The sequence below is a fragment of the Pavona decussata genome, unplaced genomic scaffold, assembly GCF_977016875.1.
Source record: "Pavona decussata unplaced genomic scaffold, jaPavDecu1.1 SCAFFOLD_140, whole genome shotgun sequence".
In the NCBI taxonomy this organism is placed as follows: domain Eukaryota; kingdom Metazoa; phylum Cnidaria; class Anthozoa; order Scleractinia; family Agariciidae; genus Pavona; species Pavona decussata.
In genome coordinates, this window is record NW_028145553.1 from 1,574,778 (window position 1) to 1,591,440 (window position 16,663).

Consider the following 16,663-nt stretch of genomic DNA (forward strand, 5'->3'; position numbering starts at 1 on the left):
TAGCGTTTCGTGTAAGGATTTCACCGTAAGTTTCGACGATTCTACTCTTTCAGATATTTTCAATGTTAAATTCATAACGACTATGTTTCGACCTTGCCATAATACATATATATTTAGCAAAGCCTAGAAGGGGAGCTCCGCAATTCCTTTTTAATAGCATCAAAAGTCTCCTTATTGTATGAACGTAATATTAAACCTTACAAATTCCTCATCCTTTCTACAGTTATTTTAGTGCAAGTGAAGGAAACTGCTTACAAACTGTCTACACGTCAGCGGAAAATGTTTTGAACAAGCTGTTCTTAGCCTTAAATATACGCACGGGTGATGAAGATGGTTTAATTATAGTTAAACAGAGGTAAAGTATAAAACAAGCACAACGAAACACCTGGAGGTGTTCACGCGAGATTATTTGGTCGATGCAAGCAATGGCTACCCACAGTCACATTACGTTTGTACCACAGGCAGCCCAAGCTACGTCACTTGAGAGCGTGTAAATTACTGGTCGAACGATGACGTTTGAGTGCAAGTGGTAATGGGTTACAGGCGGCCGTTGAGAATTTAAGCGTCTTTTATATATGATTTTGTATCGGGAATAAAATATTGTCGATTTCGACCTTTGAATAATGCTAAATTTTAACTTTTAATTCATTCAATATAATGAATAACAGTGACTCACCTCTAGTGTATTATTATACGTTTGGAGTTTATCTCATTTTGTTTTGGGCATTCTTTGAAACCACTGTTATTTACTTCTTAAGTGGGGACTTGACCTAAATTTGAATGAAATTTGAAGTGGTTTTAAGAAGGGATAGAAGAAAGAAAATGATTTTTGGAACACTAACAGACAGTTGATACCCACGCAAGAGCACCCCAGGTTGCTAGTGGACTTACTTGGTATCCGTCTATTAATTATTAACTACAAATTCTTATTTTAAAACTTCACTAATTCTTCAATATTTCTTATTTCTCTTAATTTAACCAATCCTTCTAGAAAAACTATCTCCTCCCAAATATACCCAAAAATCACCCCAAAATTCACAAAACACCCCACAACATAGATTTACGGGATGAACATAGAGTTTTTGGATCGCTTGAAACGTGAACGAGATATTTCCATTAAAGCCATGTAAAGTGCGGTAAAATGGCGTTTACGTTAAGTCCCCCCTTAAGGCTTCAAGATTTTTAAATAACGATAATAAACCTACAAAAAGCCTTCGGGTGTTCGGAGAGTTGTCGACAGAGGTCGAGAAGCTTCGGTACTCTAGCTCTTGGGCTTATTTTGGGCCCATTCCTTCTCGGGCTATATGATATCGAGGCCGTCAAAACAGTGCTGAGCTTCGCGAAACATGGCGGCCTGGCAAAGAAGATTGCAAAAAGAGTTGATGGAAATTAAGAAAAAGCCACCGCCTGGAATGCATCTAGACAGCGATTCCGTGTCTTCGAACTTTGCCACGTAAGTGTTACCTTCTTTGCCCAGACTGTTTTATGAAAATAAGACCTCATTGTTTTGGTGTTAGAGCAAAACAGGAACTGCTTCCAGTAGTTGCACTTCCGTGAATAGGAATTTACCTTTTGCTTTCTGAAGCATTTCATTTTTGTCTTTTTTTTTCAGATGGATTATACATGTAGATGGCGCCCCAGGTAAATTCTTTTCTTCTTGACACAGGGGAGTTATGCTACTCAAATTAGTTCAAAACCTCTGAGCGTTGGCGCAAATATTAAGCTAGCCATGGCCCACAATGTCAGGCTGGTAAAACTTTTGATTTCGTTGATTATAGTGCATTTCTGCGATTTCACCGATTCGTAAATAGCACATGTTCTTGACAATTGCTAAATCGAGAAAATGGAAAGCGGGTAAGGGACAGACAATGTTACAAATAAAAATCTCAAAATCGATTTATTTATATACACTGTATAAATGTTATATAATTAATTTTGCATTATATGGAATGGTTAAATGCTTATTCATTAAAGGTGATTCCATTGAATTACAATGCGGATTCTTACTGTGCATAATTTCTCGTGCCATTAGTACACACAAGTTGAAAACATGATGTGCTTCCTTGATGCCAAGCCCAGTTTTTTAATTATTTGCTGCTTAACAAGCAGAATGACCTATGTTTTTTATCTCGTTGATTTAACATGGCTCTTATCCTCTTTATGTTCAAAGACTTTAAGGAAAAATTGACAGCTGAAAAACTAGTCATCGCCAGAAATAGAAGCTTGCCCACCAATTGCGGACATGAAATAGCGATACTGAAAACTAGCACATGAGAAACATTTTTGGTCAACACTACTTTTTGTTGTGCTTCACAGCCAAGAAACAGGCTCTCTTGCAAGAATGATGACCTACATTTTTTATGGCATTTTTTTAAATAATACATACAGTCGAACCTCCCCTTTGCGACCACCTCCCACAAGCAACCACCTCTCGTTTGCGACCACTTTTCCAAAATACCAAAAGTTTTCAAATCAAATCATTTTAGACAGAATCTCTCATAGGCGACCATCTCTCGTAAGTGACCACTTTTAGAGATGATGGTTTAAAATTTTCAATTGTTTTTAACCTCCTGTAGGCGACCAGTTGACACACAATTTGCTGTTTCTCTCAGGGCGGAAATTGCAAAATGTGTCGCTGTAACATATTGACCCACATCATTACAGCAGGCGTCGTATTAAAATCTCACAGCCGGAGCTACCGGAAGTGTCTCCCGAGATAGCTTAGCATTGAAACAATACCCTATAATGTACACTGAAATAAACTTTAATCAGGTTGAATCCCTTGTAGGAAAGAAACTCAAATAGCATGCATGTACATGCATGACCGGTGATGACTCTCCTAACCTTACATTACTCAACAGAAAAATTGTGGCGATAAAGAACGTCAACTGGATTATTTAACTAACAAACAAACAAACGTGAAAGTTGTAGATGTTTTACGCTTGAAATGCAACATCGTAAAATGCCGTTTACTCACTGTTTGCTCCTAAATCAGGCAGTCTAAAGAAAAGTTATTACTTTGGGTTTTGATAAGCACTGGCAAAAGGGTTAGGTCTCTGCAATTACCATAAATTGTGACCACCTGTGGTCTGACCATTGGTAAGCGACCACATATCCTGTAGTAGTAAACAATCACAGAAAGTGTCAAAAGAATTTAATGACAACTTTTTTTGTGAATCACCTTAAGCTTATCTTACAATGTATGCTGTGAAAATTCCTGAACAGTTTGATTTGACTTTGCCATGTTAATTTGTTAATTACATTATTACACTGACTAAATATCCAATCTGCAAAATATGACAAAACTCAACAAGATCTTGCACATACAAATGGATTTTACTGTCATGTATCACTTGCAGCTACCCTGCGAGCAGAGTCTCTTTGATCTTCCTAGACTGATCTAGGAGGATCAAAGAGACTCTGCTCGCAGGGTAACTTGCAGCATGATCTTCGAAGTTATCCACGTGAACTGACGTGTGTAGGATTTTGCACTTCAGTATAAGACCTCACCTGGGCCCAGTTGTTCAAAACCCGATTAAGCTAATTCTGGATTAATGTGAACTTGGATACAAGTTTAGTTGCTAATAATATTGGTAAAGACTCTTCCAAAAGATTTTGGGCCCTCAGTTTTGAATTAGACATTTCTTTACCGTTAGCTTGAAATTAGGCTTTAAAACCTCTTTCTGAAGAGCGAGATGAGAACCTTGATTAACTTTTAATCGTAGGTTAGCGTTAATCGGCTTTCGAACAACCCGGCCCTGGAGATTATTAGCCCCAGACATGGACGTTAGAGATCTCTATCTCCAATCTTCAAGTTAACAAATCCTAAAGAATTAGACATATATTAATGAAAAAGTCAGTTTGAATCATACTCCTTGTTCTGTATTGTCAGTTGCCGCCATGTTGAATTTCTATTCTTATAATATTAATTTTGTAAATTATGTAGGTCTGTGCTTTTTGAATTTTTTTGAAATGTACTTAATAAGATAGAGTGGAAACTTAACATTCTGAGAACGATATTAGCAAGGGCTGTTTGCAGCAGTTAATTTAGTAGCCTAAATTTGTCGTGCACACAAAACATGTATGAATGATACTCATGCTTGCACATGCTATTCTCTGTAGACTGGCTGAGTATCAATCAGTGCAGTAGCTCATGGCATAACCAATGCATATACAGTACATTTTAGGTCAGGTTACTTGATAAAATACATGTATATGTATTGTCTACTCCAGTTTGCCAAAATAATTTAATGTTTTGGATGTCAGAAAAGAATTACTGACAGTAGAACCCCGGTAACTCGAACTCGGATAACTCGAAAACCCCACTAAGTAGAACTAAATTTTGTTTCCCTTGATAAAAATTTTACCCCGATAACTCGAATTTTTGGTTCTTATAACTCACCACAGATGCCCATTCCGATATCCCATTAGTTTTTCTTATCGTGTGACGGAACAAAGACTGGACGACGCAAAAGGGAACATAAATTGAGTGTATTAAATAAACTAAGTTACATTCACAGTATTGCATTGTCGTAAAAGAATGCATAATCGTTACAGTGTTACAAAATGTATTAGTTTCTCATGAAATAAGTTTAATTTGCACTCTATTGTATACCAAAGTGCTGAAAATCAATAAACTATTAATTATTAACCTAGAAAATTGAATATGTTAATCGACCCTGATAACTTGAAACCCCGCTAACTCGAAACAGTTTTTCGTTTCCTTTCAGAGTTCGAGTTACCGGGGTTCTACTGTAGATACTTTTTAAGGATTTGGGGGACACCATCTCAGAATTAGAGACTTTAATTTTTTGTATGGAATTTGGAGGGCCTTTGACAGGTCGTAGCCTCGTTGCTACAAAAATAAATGAAGCGTAAACCAAACTTGGTAAACTTACTTATTTTTATGTGATCTTTCTGGCAATGGGGTTCATTGCTTCATATGACGGAATTTGAATGGTGTCAACTATCACCCAGTCCCTCTATAAACTTCAGAATGAGCAAAACAGAGATAAAAACTGCTGACATGAACAAAGATATGCCTACTCTCGGTCTGCCTGCAGCTGTAGCAATCATTACCTAACTTTACTGTTACAACTAGTAATAATCAAAGATTAGAGACCGGAATGCATTTGATAATCTCGATTCCAGGCTCTCTCTCTCCTTTGCCAAGTTGGTGACGATATCATCCGCCCCTGAAAAAGCTGCAGGGGATGCCAGATACACGTCATAAGATCCATTCATTTGTTGATGGATCGACTGTCCCATACAATCTCGACTCCAATCTATATTAGGAGTAGGTTCTTTCTACGTCAAACACAATCCTCTTTCAGATGTTTCAACATTTCAAATAAACATTTTGGCCTGAAGTTTGATCATATGAAAGATGGTTACACATTCAAATTCACATTGACTTAAATAACAATTTTCAAAGTTTTAATGTTCTTAATGACCTTTGACTTCACTGAGTTAATGCTTAATTCATTGGGTTATAATTTTCTTCCAGGTACTTTGTATGATGGAGAAAAATTTCAGCTTGAATTCAAATTTGGATCCAGATACCCCTTTGAATCACCAGAGGTAACAAATATGTTAAAGATAAAATGCAGTAATAATCTATTAGATACACCTTAAAGAGGGCCATTAAAGAATTAACCATAAAATTCAGGATTGCTTTTTATTGACTTGACATACGGACCATATTTACTCAAATAAGCGCCTCAAATGTGGCGCCTATTTGAGGGCAGCGCTTTTTTGAGGGCGGCTTGTATTTGGCAATTGGTTGGGACAAAGAAATGTTTTCTTGTAATTTGACAGTATATTTTCTATCTGTACAAAAATTTGACAGTAACTAACAGAAGCGTCTTTTCATTGTCACCATTCGTCTGTTTGGGCACTTTTCAATTGCCCAGTGGTGTCTTCACTCAACTTCAATCTTGGAGAGAGAACTGTATGGACGAGCTGTGACACAAGATCTGTTGAACCGAAGAACATCGTTTTTGATTGGAAAGAAATTTCCAATGCTGTGTTAGACTTGCTTTGTAGCGGTTTTTTAGTTATACTGAATTCCTCTAATAAGCACCACATCAGGGCCGCAGTGCTTATTAACTTTTTTGTTCCAAATGTGGCTCTTAATCAGGGGTGGTGCTTATCGAGTAAATACAGTATGTCAAACCTCTACTTATGCTGCCACCCCCAGGGAATGAGCAAGCAGGATTCTCATTTTAAGTATAACAGCCTGAATTTTGAGCCACCCGCCTTTCAGTGAAAAGGCCATTTACCGATGTAAATTCTCTTTTTATTTGCTAAGGTCTGGTTCAAACATCATGGCATGGTTGTGTCAAACTCATCTGAATTAAGCTTGACTTTAGCTGAGTCGACAGTTGATTCAAACATCAAATTGAATTCAGTCGTGCCAGACTAAAACGTAGTACATTATGATTAACAATTATTCCACGAGCGCGCATTGGATGTGAGATGATAGATAGCCAACGAGGCGCATAGCGCCGAGTTGGCTATAATCATCTCATATCCAACAAGCGCAAGTGGAATAATTGTTTTATTAAAAACAATGAAGAAATATTGCTAGATCTTACTGAATTTCGCTGTGCAAGAATAACTAGCAGACAATTTAACGATCGCCATTTCTTGGCCATGGTATAATGGGTCATATACCATGGCTGCTAAGCCAATCAAATCCCTCGAATTGCATTATACAATGATTCAGTTTTTAATAACAATGTATACATCGTGAATTAGTGAATATATTTTCACAATATATGCACTGAGTGCGGCACCCGTTAGACATGCAATTACAAAACGATTAATTTTACGATCGCTATTTTTCATGCATGGTATAATGGCTCGTAATATTATATCATGACCACTAAGCCAATGAAATCCCTGCAGTGGAATTGCATTTTACAATGATCCAGTTTTTAACAAATTAAATTTTTAAAAACTGGATCATTGTATAATGCAATTCTAGGGATATGATTGGCTTGGCGCTCAAGGTATATGAGCCATGCCTGAAAAATACCGATCATTAATTTGTCTTCTGGTTGTTCTTGCAAAGCCAATCAGCAAGATCTAGCAATATTTCTTGATTGTTTTTAAAAAACAATTATTCCACTCACACTTGTTGGATATGAGATGATTATTATCCAATGCACATTTGTGGAATAATATTGTTAAATATGTATTGTTGCAGGTTATATTTGGAGGGTCCAACATTCCAGTTCACCCTCACGTGTACAGTAATGGACATATCTGCTTGTCAATTCTGACAGATGATTGGTCCCCTGCTCTCTCTGTGGAGTCTGTTTGTCTTAGTATTGTCAGCATGCTAAGTAGCTGTCAAGAAAAGGTACAATGATCGTATGATAACCTGTGAGTACACTGCAAAACAGTCACGTTTGTGCTTTGGTCTGTCATATGAAAAGGGTTCATTAAGTGATGACGTCACAAAAACTAAAAGTATGAAATTACGGGATTTGTTGGTATATTTGGAAAGAGCATGACGCAAAATGCCTACTTGCCAAAAATCAGCATCTTATTGCAATTTTGGGGTGAGATATTAGCTCTGTTATGCCCTGATGACGCCATACAAATCCTTCTAATTTTGTCTCAGTTCCAAAGGTTAAGAACTGAGACAAAATTAGAAGGATTTGTATGGAGTCATTGGGCCATAACAGAGCTAATATCTCCCCCCAAAATTGCAATAAGATGCTGATTTTTGGCAAGTCGGCATTTTTTGTCATGCTCTTTCCAGATATACTGACAAATCCGATAATTTCAAAAATTCAAATATTTGTTACGTCACACTTTAGGACTCTATGCACGTGGTCTTCAAACAAAAGGTCTAGAGCAAGCGGATAAACAGAGAGTGGAACTTTTTCTCACCTCCCGCACAAATGTGAAGACCCACGCTTCCAATGCTTTGTGCCTTTCGATTGAACTTATAAGGACAGTGCCTACTTTTGCTACTGCACATCTTCAGATGATCTGAGAAAGTCGGGTTTCTTAACGGTGATGCATGCTAAAACAGAGATATTTTTGCACAGTTTATAAGTACGTGGGAAAGCAGATCTTGGCAAGGGTTATTGGGATACGAAAAGAAAATTAGGGGTAACCATGCATTTTTCAGAGATAATCAAGCTTCAATTTTGGAAAAAAATGCCACACATTGCTTTGTATTTTAGTGCTTTTTAGAACTCTTGTTGTTTAATTATCTCTTAAAAAAAAACATCCATTGGCTACCCCCAAGTTTCTTTTTGGATTCCAATAGCCCTTGCTAAGATCTGCTTATTCCACTTAGTCATAAGCTGCACAAGAATACCTCTGTATTAGTAGGCACCGTCCTTAAGAAAAAAATAAACCTGACTGTTTTGCTGTGTAACCTGTATTAAAGTGATATGGTCAGGCAAGAAACAACAAAGTTCAAGTGTGGGGTGGGTGGATGAATGAGATAAAGCATCAATCCCTCTTTGCAGAGTTTGATGCTATACAATAACATGGAAAATGTACAAGCAAAATTGGCTTAATTTTCCGTTGAGAAAGTGCGCATGTTGCATGTGACGCTGTACTCTTAAAGCTACAAGTTTATCCGCGTGCAGGAATTTAGACAGTTACTGTAGTATTCAATTTAAATCCAAAAATGTCAAAGACACTACAACCAGTAGCAATTTGTCTCCCTTGAAATCGATCTCCCCCCAGACAATGTCGTTGACAATATTTTTATCAAAATGTATGAAGACTTGCGCTCTCAGCACTCAAAATGTATGAACAAGCTAGTGCCAAGTCCCTTCACTGTCCAACATTATGCAGCCCTGGGTAAGAGGGGAAGATGTACCAGCAAATTTTGACACTGGTTGTAGCTTGGCATTCAATCTAACAGGCTGAAATGCAATTACCGTAACCCTCCATGGGAAAATCCTTATCCATTAAACAGTTTAAAGCATTTATTTAGCTATCCATTGGCCATCCATTAGAAAAGGTCACGAAAACTGTTACAGCGTTTGTCAATCCGTTAGAATCTGATCTTTACCTGTAAGCGGCATTAGTCAGTCCGTTAGCAAGCGGATGCTTGCCTGTTAGCCACTCTAGTCAATCCGTTAGCATCTGATCTTTATCCGTTAGATAGTTCTAAGTCATATCTGTTAGACCAGAAAACGAAAGCATTAACGAGTTTAATATCTATTGACAAACATAATCTGTTAGGAAAAGAAAAAAAAACTAACATGAAGCATCTTCTGTTAGTCTGGCAAGAATTAAGCCAGTATCGTAGTTCTCACTGGAGCTTACATCTGTTACTGAAGTTGATATTATTTAGTAATGATTATGAAATGATATCAATTTGGGCAGCATCATAGTAGACAGTGTACACTGTATGTAAGTCATTAACTGTCATTTTTCTTATGATTTTATTGTATTTCAGAAACTTCCCCCTGATAATAATTGGTATGTAAAAACTTGTAACAAAAACCCCAAGAAAACAAGATGGTGGTACCATGGTGAGGAACTAAAATAATTTATTTAGTTTAAAAAAGTAACATGTATTTTAATTGGTTTGGTAAACGTGGTTTCCTACATCACAGAATGCTTTATTTATTTCAAGAATGGTCCTACTCTAGGATTTCATCTGAACTCAAAAGTTACATGACTGTACAAGTCATGCAGAGCCGGGCACCCTCTATGGTATAATAAATTTATGGTAGGAATCAAAGTAGTTCTCATCTGAATGGTAACACTTTAATAATATTCTAAGAATCTTACTGGTCCAGAGACCCAAACAGGAAAGTACTACCTATCGGTAGCTTTCATTTGAATGGTAACACTTTAGGATTTCATCCACAGACTCAAAAAATAGAACCACCTTGTACAGCATAATAAACAGCACCACAGGAAAGTACTGCTCAGTAGCTTTCATTTGAATGGTAACACTTTAGGATTTCATCCACAGACTCAAAAAATAGAACCACCTTGTACATACGTCTTACTAACCGAATTTGAGGTCCATACTGTAAGTTATGGACCGAGTTTTCTCCCGTTGATTTATGACCCAACCGCGAAGTGTGCAGACCATAAATCAATGGGAAAAAACGAGGATCCATAACTTACAGTACGGACGGAGAAAACGAGGTTACTAAGATATTTATTAGTAATATCTCTGAGGTTAATCGGGCACGCGGGAAAGGAAATTTTCAAATTTAGCAGGCCGTACAGTAGCTTTCATTTGAATAGTCACACTGTAAGATTTCCTCCACACATTCAAAAGTTAGAGCCATCTTCCTGAGCATGATATTAACTTAAACAGCACCACAGGAAAGTAATGATCTATTAATTTTATCAAATAAGTAACAACTTTCATTTTGATGGTCACACGTTAGGATTTCATCATACACAGACTCATAAGTTTAATTGTTTAATATTCTGCCTTTTTTCTTTCAGATGATACTGTTTGATGCAATGTTCCATTACTTATTATGAAAATAGTAAAGTAGTATTAAATTAATGTACTTCAGTGGAGCAGGATTTGCAATAATTGATGCAGTACGGTTGTTTGTGACTTGCAGAACCTTCTGGCAGAGTTAGTTTAATGATATTCAAAATAATTAGACTCTGATTGTGATTTCAAGTGATAATAATATTATAATTATAGTGACAATAACATCCTTTGTGAGAATTGAAATGCTTCGGGATTGTATGACTAAACAAAAAAAAGTAACTTTTACAAAATTCAAATTTTTTACTAATCTTGAAACTGTGTACTAACCCTTGGATGTACCAGGAGAGGGGAACGTTTTTGTATTTACATTTTCAAAAGGATATTCTCTTGAGGCACCTGCCTTTTTAAAGTGTAGCTTTCTTTTATTTCTTGGATCCATTGCCAGACATACATTTCCCAAAATACCAAAATGTACAATTTGAAATTTCTGATTGGATCCTTTTTTTAGTAAATTCCAAATTAAGGCCAAATCAAAGATGGTAGCCATAAATGTCAATAATTTATTGCCATTTAAGATGAAGTCACAGGTGACCCCAACAGCCCTTCATTATAGCCTCATCTTACAGAGGACATCAAAGGCCATCTACTAATGGTCAAAGCGTTTTCTAAATAATGGAAGGGTATGGTGCATAGCTAACCCGTTAGTGGGTTTTAGATCGCTTTTTGTTGTTTTCAGCCCAGATTCGCTGGTGTTTTTGCATAATTATGCAGGCCCTCAATTCCTTCAGGAAACGTTGCCTTGATGTTTTTTCTGCTGCTTTGCTTTTCACTTTGTGTTAAATGAAAACGAAATGCAAGAAAGTGAAAAGATCTCAGAGCAATGTTTCCTAAAAATGACCACCCTGCATGCGCAAAAATCCAATAGATCTGAGCCAAAACACCAAAAAGTTATGCATCTTAAAAGCACTAGTGCATGCCAGTGCATGCCCCGAGGCCTTCAATAGACCCTTTGCAGCTTACGGTCACATGCTACAAAATCCACCATGCTGGTACGCAAGCTATGCACTGGGAGGTCCAAAACAAAGCGACTTCATCCAGTCAACTTTGAATTTTCTTTGTTTTGGATGTCCCAGTGTGAAGCTTGCATCCAAGCGTGGTGAAGTTTGTACCATGTGACCGTAGCCTGCAAGGGGCCCATTTTAGTTATTTTAAAAGAGCAAAAATTCAGGGCATGGGTTTCACCACTCCCCCCCCCCCCCCCCCTCCTTATCCACACTCATTCCCCAGAAGCAGTATGAATTGGCTTGTATGATATTATCTTTAAGGATTAGTTTAGAGTGTGTTGTTATAAAAAATAATGGCTGTTCTGTAGGTATAATTATTGTTGCTGCAGTGCACGATAAATTCTCTAATTTTTACAAGGGGCAGGAGAAGATTCATGACATTATCTGGTGCAATATGGCTTATAAGCCCTACTTAAGAATTTCCTTACTCATTTTATGTGCCCAAAGTTTTGCAATGAATGTTTGGCTCTGTAGGGACGTGTTAGAGACAGGGAAAGCATTTTGTATTTCTGCCTGAGATATTTTGTCATTACAAAAGATAATTGTTATATTTAACCAGTTACGCCATATAAAGGAGTGTGCAGCTGGCTACTTGTAAATACGTGTAGTTATACTGGTAATTAATAATTATCAGATAGGATGGAGTGGTGGTTGTTTTGTTTTGTAATGAGTCAGTGAGAGTTTTAACACTGCACATTAGTTTCTAGTAAGTCATTTAGTTTAACTGGTATGATGGCTTGTTAAATATTATTTTCAATAATGATAATGGTATAATTGTGACTTGCCAGGTGTCCGAAAGTAGAACGTCATTAAAGGTATGACCTGTAATCATGCTGACTTAATTTGTCATTGTTGAAACAACTTTCAAGTATGACTGAGTTCTCTGATTGAGTGTATTCCTGTATGCTGAAGGTCTGATTTAACCTCAAAGGGTGCTGATTTTTTTTTTTTTTTTTTGTTTTGTTTTTTGTACTTGTTTGTAGTTTGTATTGTTTGTTACAAGTTTTGCTTGTTTTTAACTCAATGGACAATGGTTATGAAAGACAGGGTTCTTATTTCTACAGCATCTGAACGTACTGTATAGAAAAATAATGCTAAAAGAGAATACATATGGTGTCTTTAAGCAAAACAATCACAGTTAAGATAGTTCAGATTCAGTTATTTATTTAAGCCCGTACATCATGAAGGTGATTTTTTTTATCCTAAGATTGTTTTTCTTCCTAGCTAAATGGGTCTCAGCATCTCAGGTCCTCTGATTTCCTTGTTGTTGGTTATGTAAGTCGTTTCCTTCTAGGATGATAATACTCCTGACTGGGATGAAATATGACAAAAAGTATTCCATGTCTCATGTAAGCAGTCATCCCAATATGAAAATTCCATAATGTACACATTTCCAGTTGAACGAATTATGTGCAGCAGTAAAAATTAGCAAAATCAATCCCAAGGAACTGAAAAACTACATTCAACATTCATTTATCAAACTTTAATTCAAAATTGTGTTATCCTCGTCTTTTTCCGACAGTGTTCAGCCAAATATCTGTCTGTTAAAACCACAAGTGTAAACGAAAAGCTATTGCAGCTGTAACTAAGGGTTTTCATTCCAGGACAAAAGGCACATCTCTGCTCACATGTAAACAGGCCCTAAAAAATACACGGTCATGATATATATAATGGGGGAACAGCAGGAACTAGCTACAGTCTACTATGTGCATTTAACAGTGGACAGGCCTTAAATTAGTTCCGGTGGGAAGAATGGCTGATTGATGATGGGATTAATAGGGGGCATGCTTGGGTCTGAAAAAGGACACCTTGTGCTATGGAGAGTTCATATTGTTGGGCCATCAAGCCGATCCTCATTGTATTACCAAAACTAGAGGTGATATAACTTTTGCTGATTTACATTGCATTAGAGGTGGTTGATTAAAAATTGTGGGTTACAACCTCGGTTTTAAAATCCAAGACCAAGACAAGTATAAGTTCATTATCAAAATCACTGCCGCCATAAAAAAAAGCGCAAATTGCGACTTTGTTACAACAAGTAAAATAAAAAATGGGAAGGGGCATATTTAATAATTAAGGTCACAAGAATACAAAGGTTTACAAAGGTCTAGGGATTGGGTCATACATTTTTAGGGAAAAAAATATAGCTACATCATTAAGAAATATCTTTCAAAAAATGAAAAATCTTAATAAACCCTTAAGCTAAGGTGGTCTAAAAAAGCTAGCATTACAAACCATGGGTATTAGACTGTACAGATAAGATATGTATATAATTATAAGACTGTATAGATTAAAGTCTGATACCTGCATTCACTGTAAATGTAGCTAAGCCATCTCAGAAAAACAAGATTTTCAAACCTGGCATACAAAATCTGAGATTCCAAGACTTTGCGTAAAACTTTTTGTGAGACCTGTATTTGTCAAGGTGGGGACATCTGGTGCAATGCTGGTTATAGAAAGACCCACTGCAGGGCTAATATATAACTTGATTTAGGGGTTTGCATTTGGAGTGGGCTTCCAGTGGTAATTAACCCAAAAAAACGCCAAAACTCACATTTAGCCCTTCAATGATAAACGTTGCATTAATGTTGAAGTCTGTTGAGGGGTTGCTCTAAAATCCTTCCTTCTTGCTTCTGATCACTGTAAGTTGTACACTATTTAATAATAATTATTATAAATATACAGAAAAAATCTTGAACAGTTACTTCAATGCTAATATATTTAATATATATAATTCTGGTAAGACACTTATTCACTGTTCTACACTCTGCTGGTGTTTTATGCTAAGTTCCTAATTTTCAGTTTCATATATTAATAAATTCGGGTAAATTGTACAACATTCTGTGAATTAAGGCGATATTTGATGTACATTATTAAGGAAAGGTGGAGGGGCGCAGCGCAAGCTTACATACATCATCATCATTATTTCAGTATTAGCATTTAGGGGTATAAAATGGTAAAATTTGAGACACCATGACCCTCATTTAAAATCCGAGACCGAAGGGCCGTTTACACGACCGAAAAAATTGGAACGGCTCGGATAAAAAGACGAACGGCTCCGACAAAATTTGACGTGTAAATTGTACTTGACCCGTTCCAGTGTTATCCGTTCCGTTCCTAAAAAGGTCCGTAGGCGGCTATGGACCCCTTTCGGAACGGAACCGATAAAAAACGGTTCCGTACCCACATTTTTGTTTTCTTTTCAACATGTAAACGCTCGCCCTTTTTTCGGTACCGTTCTGTTACGTTTTTTCTGAGGCTGTAGTACTCCACGTCGGTTGTTTAGCATACCATTGATCGCCAGAGTAAGTGCTGTGTGCAAGATCAAACCAAGCGCTCGTTTTTGGAATTTGCCACAAGCTCCGTTCGACTGTGAAGTGCGATAAAAGGGCTGTTAATAGGACAACCGTAAGCCTTGTTTTTCTCCTAATTCGGTACATTCTCTCAGAAGCATTTCTTTGAAGAATCACTCGCGCTGTCAAACGTGAATTTTGTGTTCTCGTCTTCAGAAGAAACCAGAAAACTGCTTGTAAATCTATGATAGTCGGAGATACGCACAGTGTACTGTATGTATAAGCGCATGTAAACAACTAATCAAAGCAGTTTTGTTTAATTATTGCGGGCTCTATCGTTACCGGTCTCGAAGAAAACAACGTGTAAACGGTCTAGTACCCGTTCCAAGGGGCTCCCAAGTACCGTGCCTTTTTCTGTTAGGTACATTACAGAATTTCTACGTGTAAACGGGGGATTTCGTCTGGAACCGGTACTTGTTTCTAACCGAGCCGTTCCTTCTCTTTTAACGTGTAAACGGGCCTCGAGACTTAACAATTTCTTTCAAATCCGAGCCCGAGACTTTGCGAATCAAAAATACGACTGTGAGACACCGTGAAATCAGCCTTGCCCTTTTTAACTCATGAATGCGCGCATGCGCAATGAACGAGTTATAGCGATGATGCAGTTTCACTTGGTTGGTCATTCTCGTCCCCAGAGCCCCAACGTTTTTTTTTTAATTGTTGAACGAGTGGCTCTGGGTCCTAACGGTCAAAGAGGATATATAAACTCAAAACAGCATAATTTGCTCCGACGCTGACAGAACTTTCAGTGGCAACTGATGAGATTCATAGAGAATCGAAACTGCAGTCTTGCCTGAGAAACAACACTAAACACTTGTCAGAAGAAATCGCTGAAGCATCCTAGAGACTCCCATGACAGTTACTGACTGTCTTAGCTTTGAATATCTGCCGGATGCGAGCTAACGCACAAAACAATGGAGATACATGTCAGCTCCAAGAACATAATACTCGTCTTTCAGTCACGAACTGAGCAACAGAGCTGAACACAACTGCAAGATGCCAAAGCTCTCGAAAGCGAGAGACAAAAGTAATCAACTTTGTAAAGACGTGGATCTGATAGAATATCATATACGTGATAAACGAACACCCTGCAATCTCACCGCAGGTTATAGCAACAACTTGAAATCACGAGTAACGAATTCCACGGATCCTATGTCTTCCTAGATGACATATATTTAGCGCTGTCTCCTAAAGACACGGATCTATTAGACTCTCATATACGTGATAAACGAACAGCCTGCAATCTCACTGCAGATAAGCATGAAATCACGAGTCAGTTAAGAAATCCCCGAATCCTATGTCTTCATAAATAGCATTTATTTAGCGCTGTCTGATATCTTGCAATTAATCCGAGCAGGTGAACCTAAACAAATGCCACAGAGCTAGCATATCCAATGGCATGTGAAGAACTTCTCCTAACGGCTCAGAATGATCATAAAGAAAATCTCCGTTCAGTATCTTTGAGTTTTCCCCTTCATGATCAAGATTAACATCTCATGAAGCAGAGATACGCTATAAAGGCTTTAAGACTAATCTTTTAGCGAACTGCAGGAGTCGTGCAGGCCCGTCAACACTTTTAAACTCTGAATGCGCGCATGCGCAATGAACGAGTTATAGCGATGATGCAGTTTCACTTGGTTGGTCATTCTCGTCCCCAGAGCCCCAACGTTTTTTTTTTTAATTGTTGAACGAGTGGCTCTGGGTCCATCCAAAAATATCTTTTTTTTTTATTGGCTGTCGAAAACCTGATGCGCTATAAGGTGAAAAATGCTACGCTTCTGCGCATTTGTCTTTACTTC

The 16,663-nt window shown here is 37.5% G+C and overlaps 1 protein-coding gene across 1 annotated transcript; it reads left to right on the forward strand.

The window, feature by feature from the left end:
- Window positions 1–1,250: 1,250 nt before the first annotated feature.
- LOC146466908 (ubiquitin-conjugating enzyme E2 W-like) lies at window positions 1,251–12,348 on the forward strand. Its single transcript, XM_085126646.1, has 6 exons — window positions 1,251–1,453; window positions 1,613–1,641; window positions 5,507–5,580; window positions 7,211–7,366; window positions 9,437–9,512; window positions 10,450–12,348. The coding sequence occupies exons 1-6, from the start codon at window positions 1,347–1,349 to the stop codon at window positions 10,461–10,463; spliced, it is 456 nt and encodes a 151-aa protein (XP_084982772.1). The 5' UTR covers window positions 1,251–1,346; the 3' UTR covers window positions 10,464–12,348.
- The last annotated feature ends 4,315 nt before the right edge of the window (window positions 12,349–16,663 follow it).

What these genes read in the sequence shown, in the direction of transcription:
- LOC146466908 (XM_085126646.1), top strand. Translation starts at nt 1,347, where the DNA reads ATGGCGGCCTGGCAAAGAAGATTGCAAAAAGAGTTGATGGAAATTAAG. An exon ending in GTGTCTTCGAACTTTGCCAC is followed by an intron (nt 1,454 to 1,612) that starts GTAAGTGTTACC and finishes TTTTTTTTTCAG; the next exon opens with ATGGATTATACATGTAGATG. An exon ending in ACCCCTTTGAATCACCAGAG is followed by an intron (nt 5,581 to 7,210) that starts GTAACAAATATG and finishes GTATTGTTGCAG; the next exon opens with GTTATATTTGGAGGGTCCAA.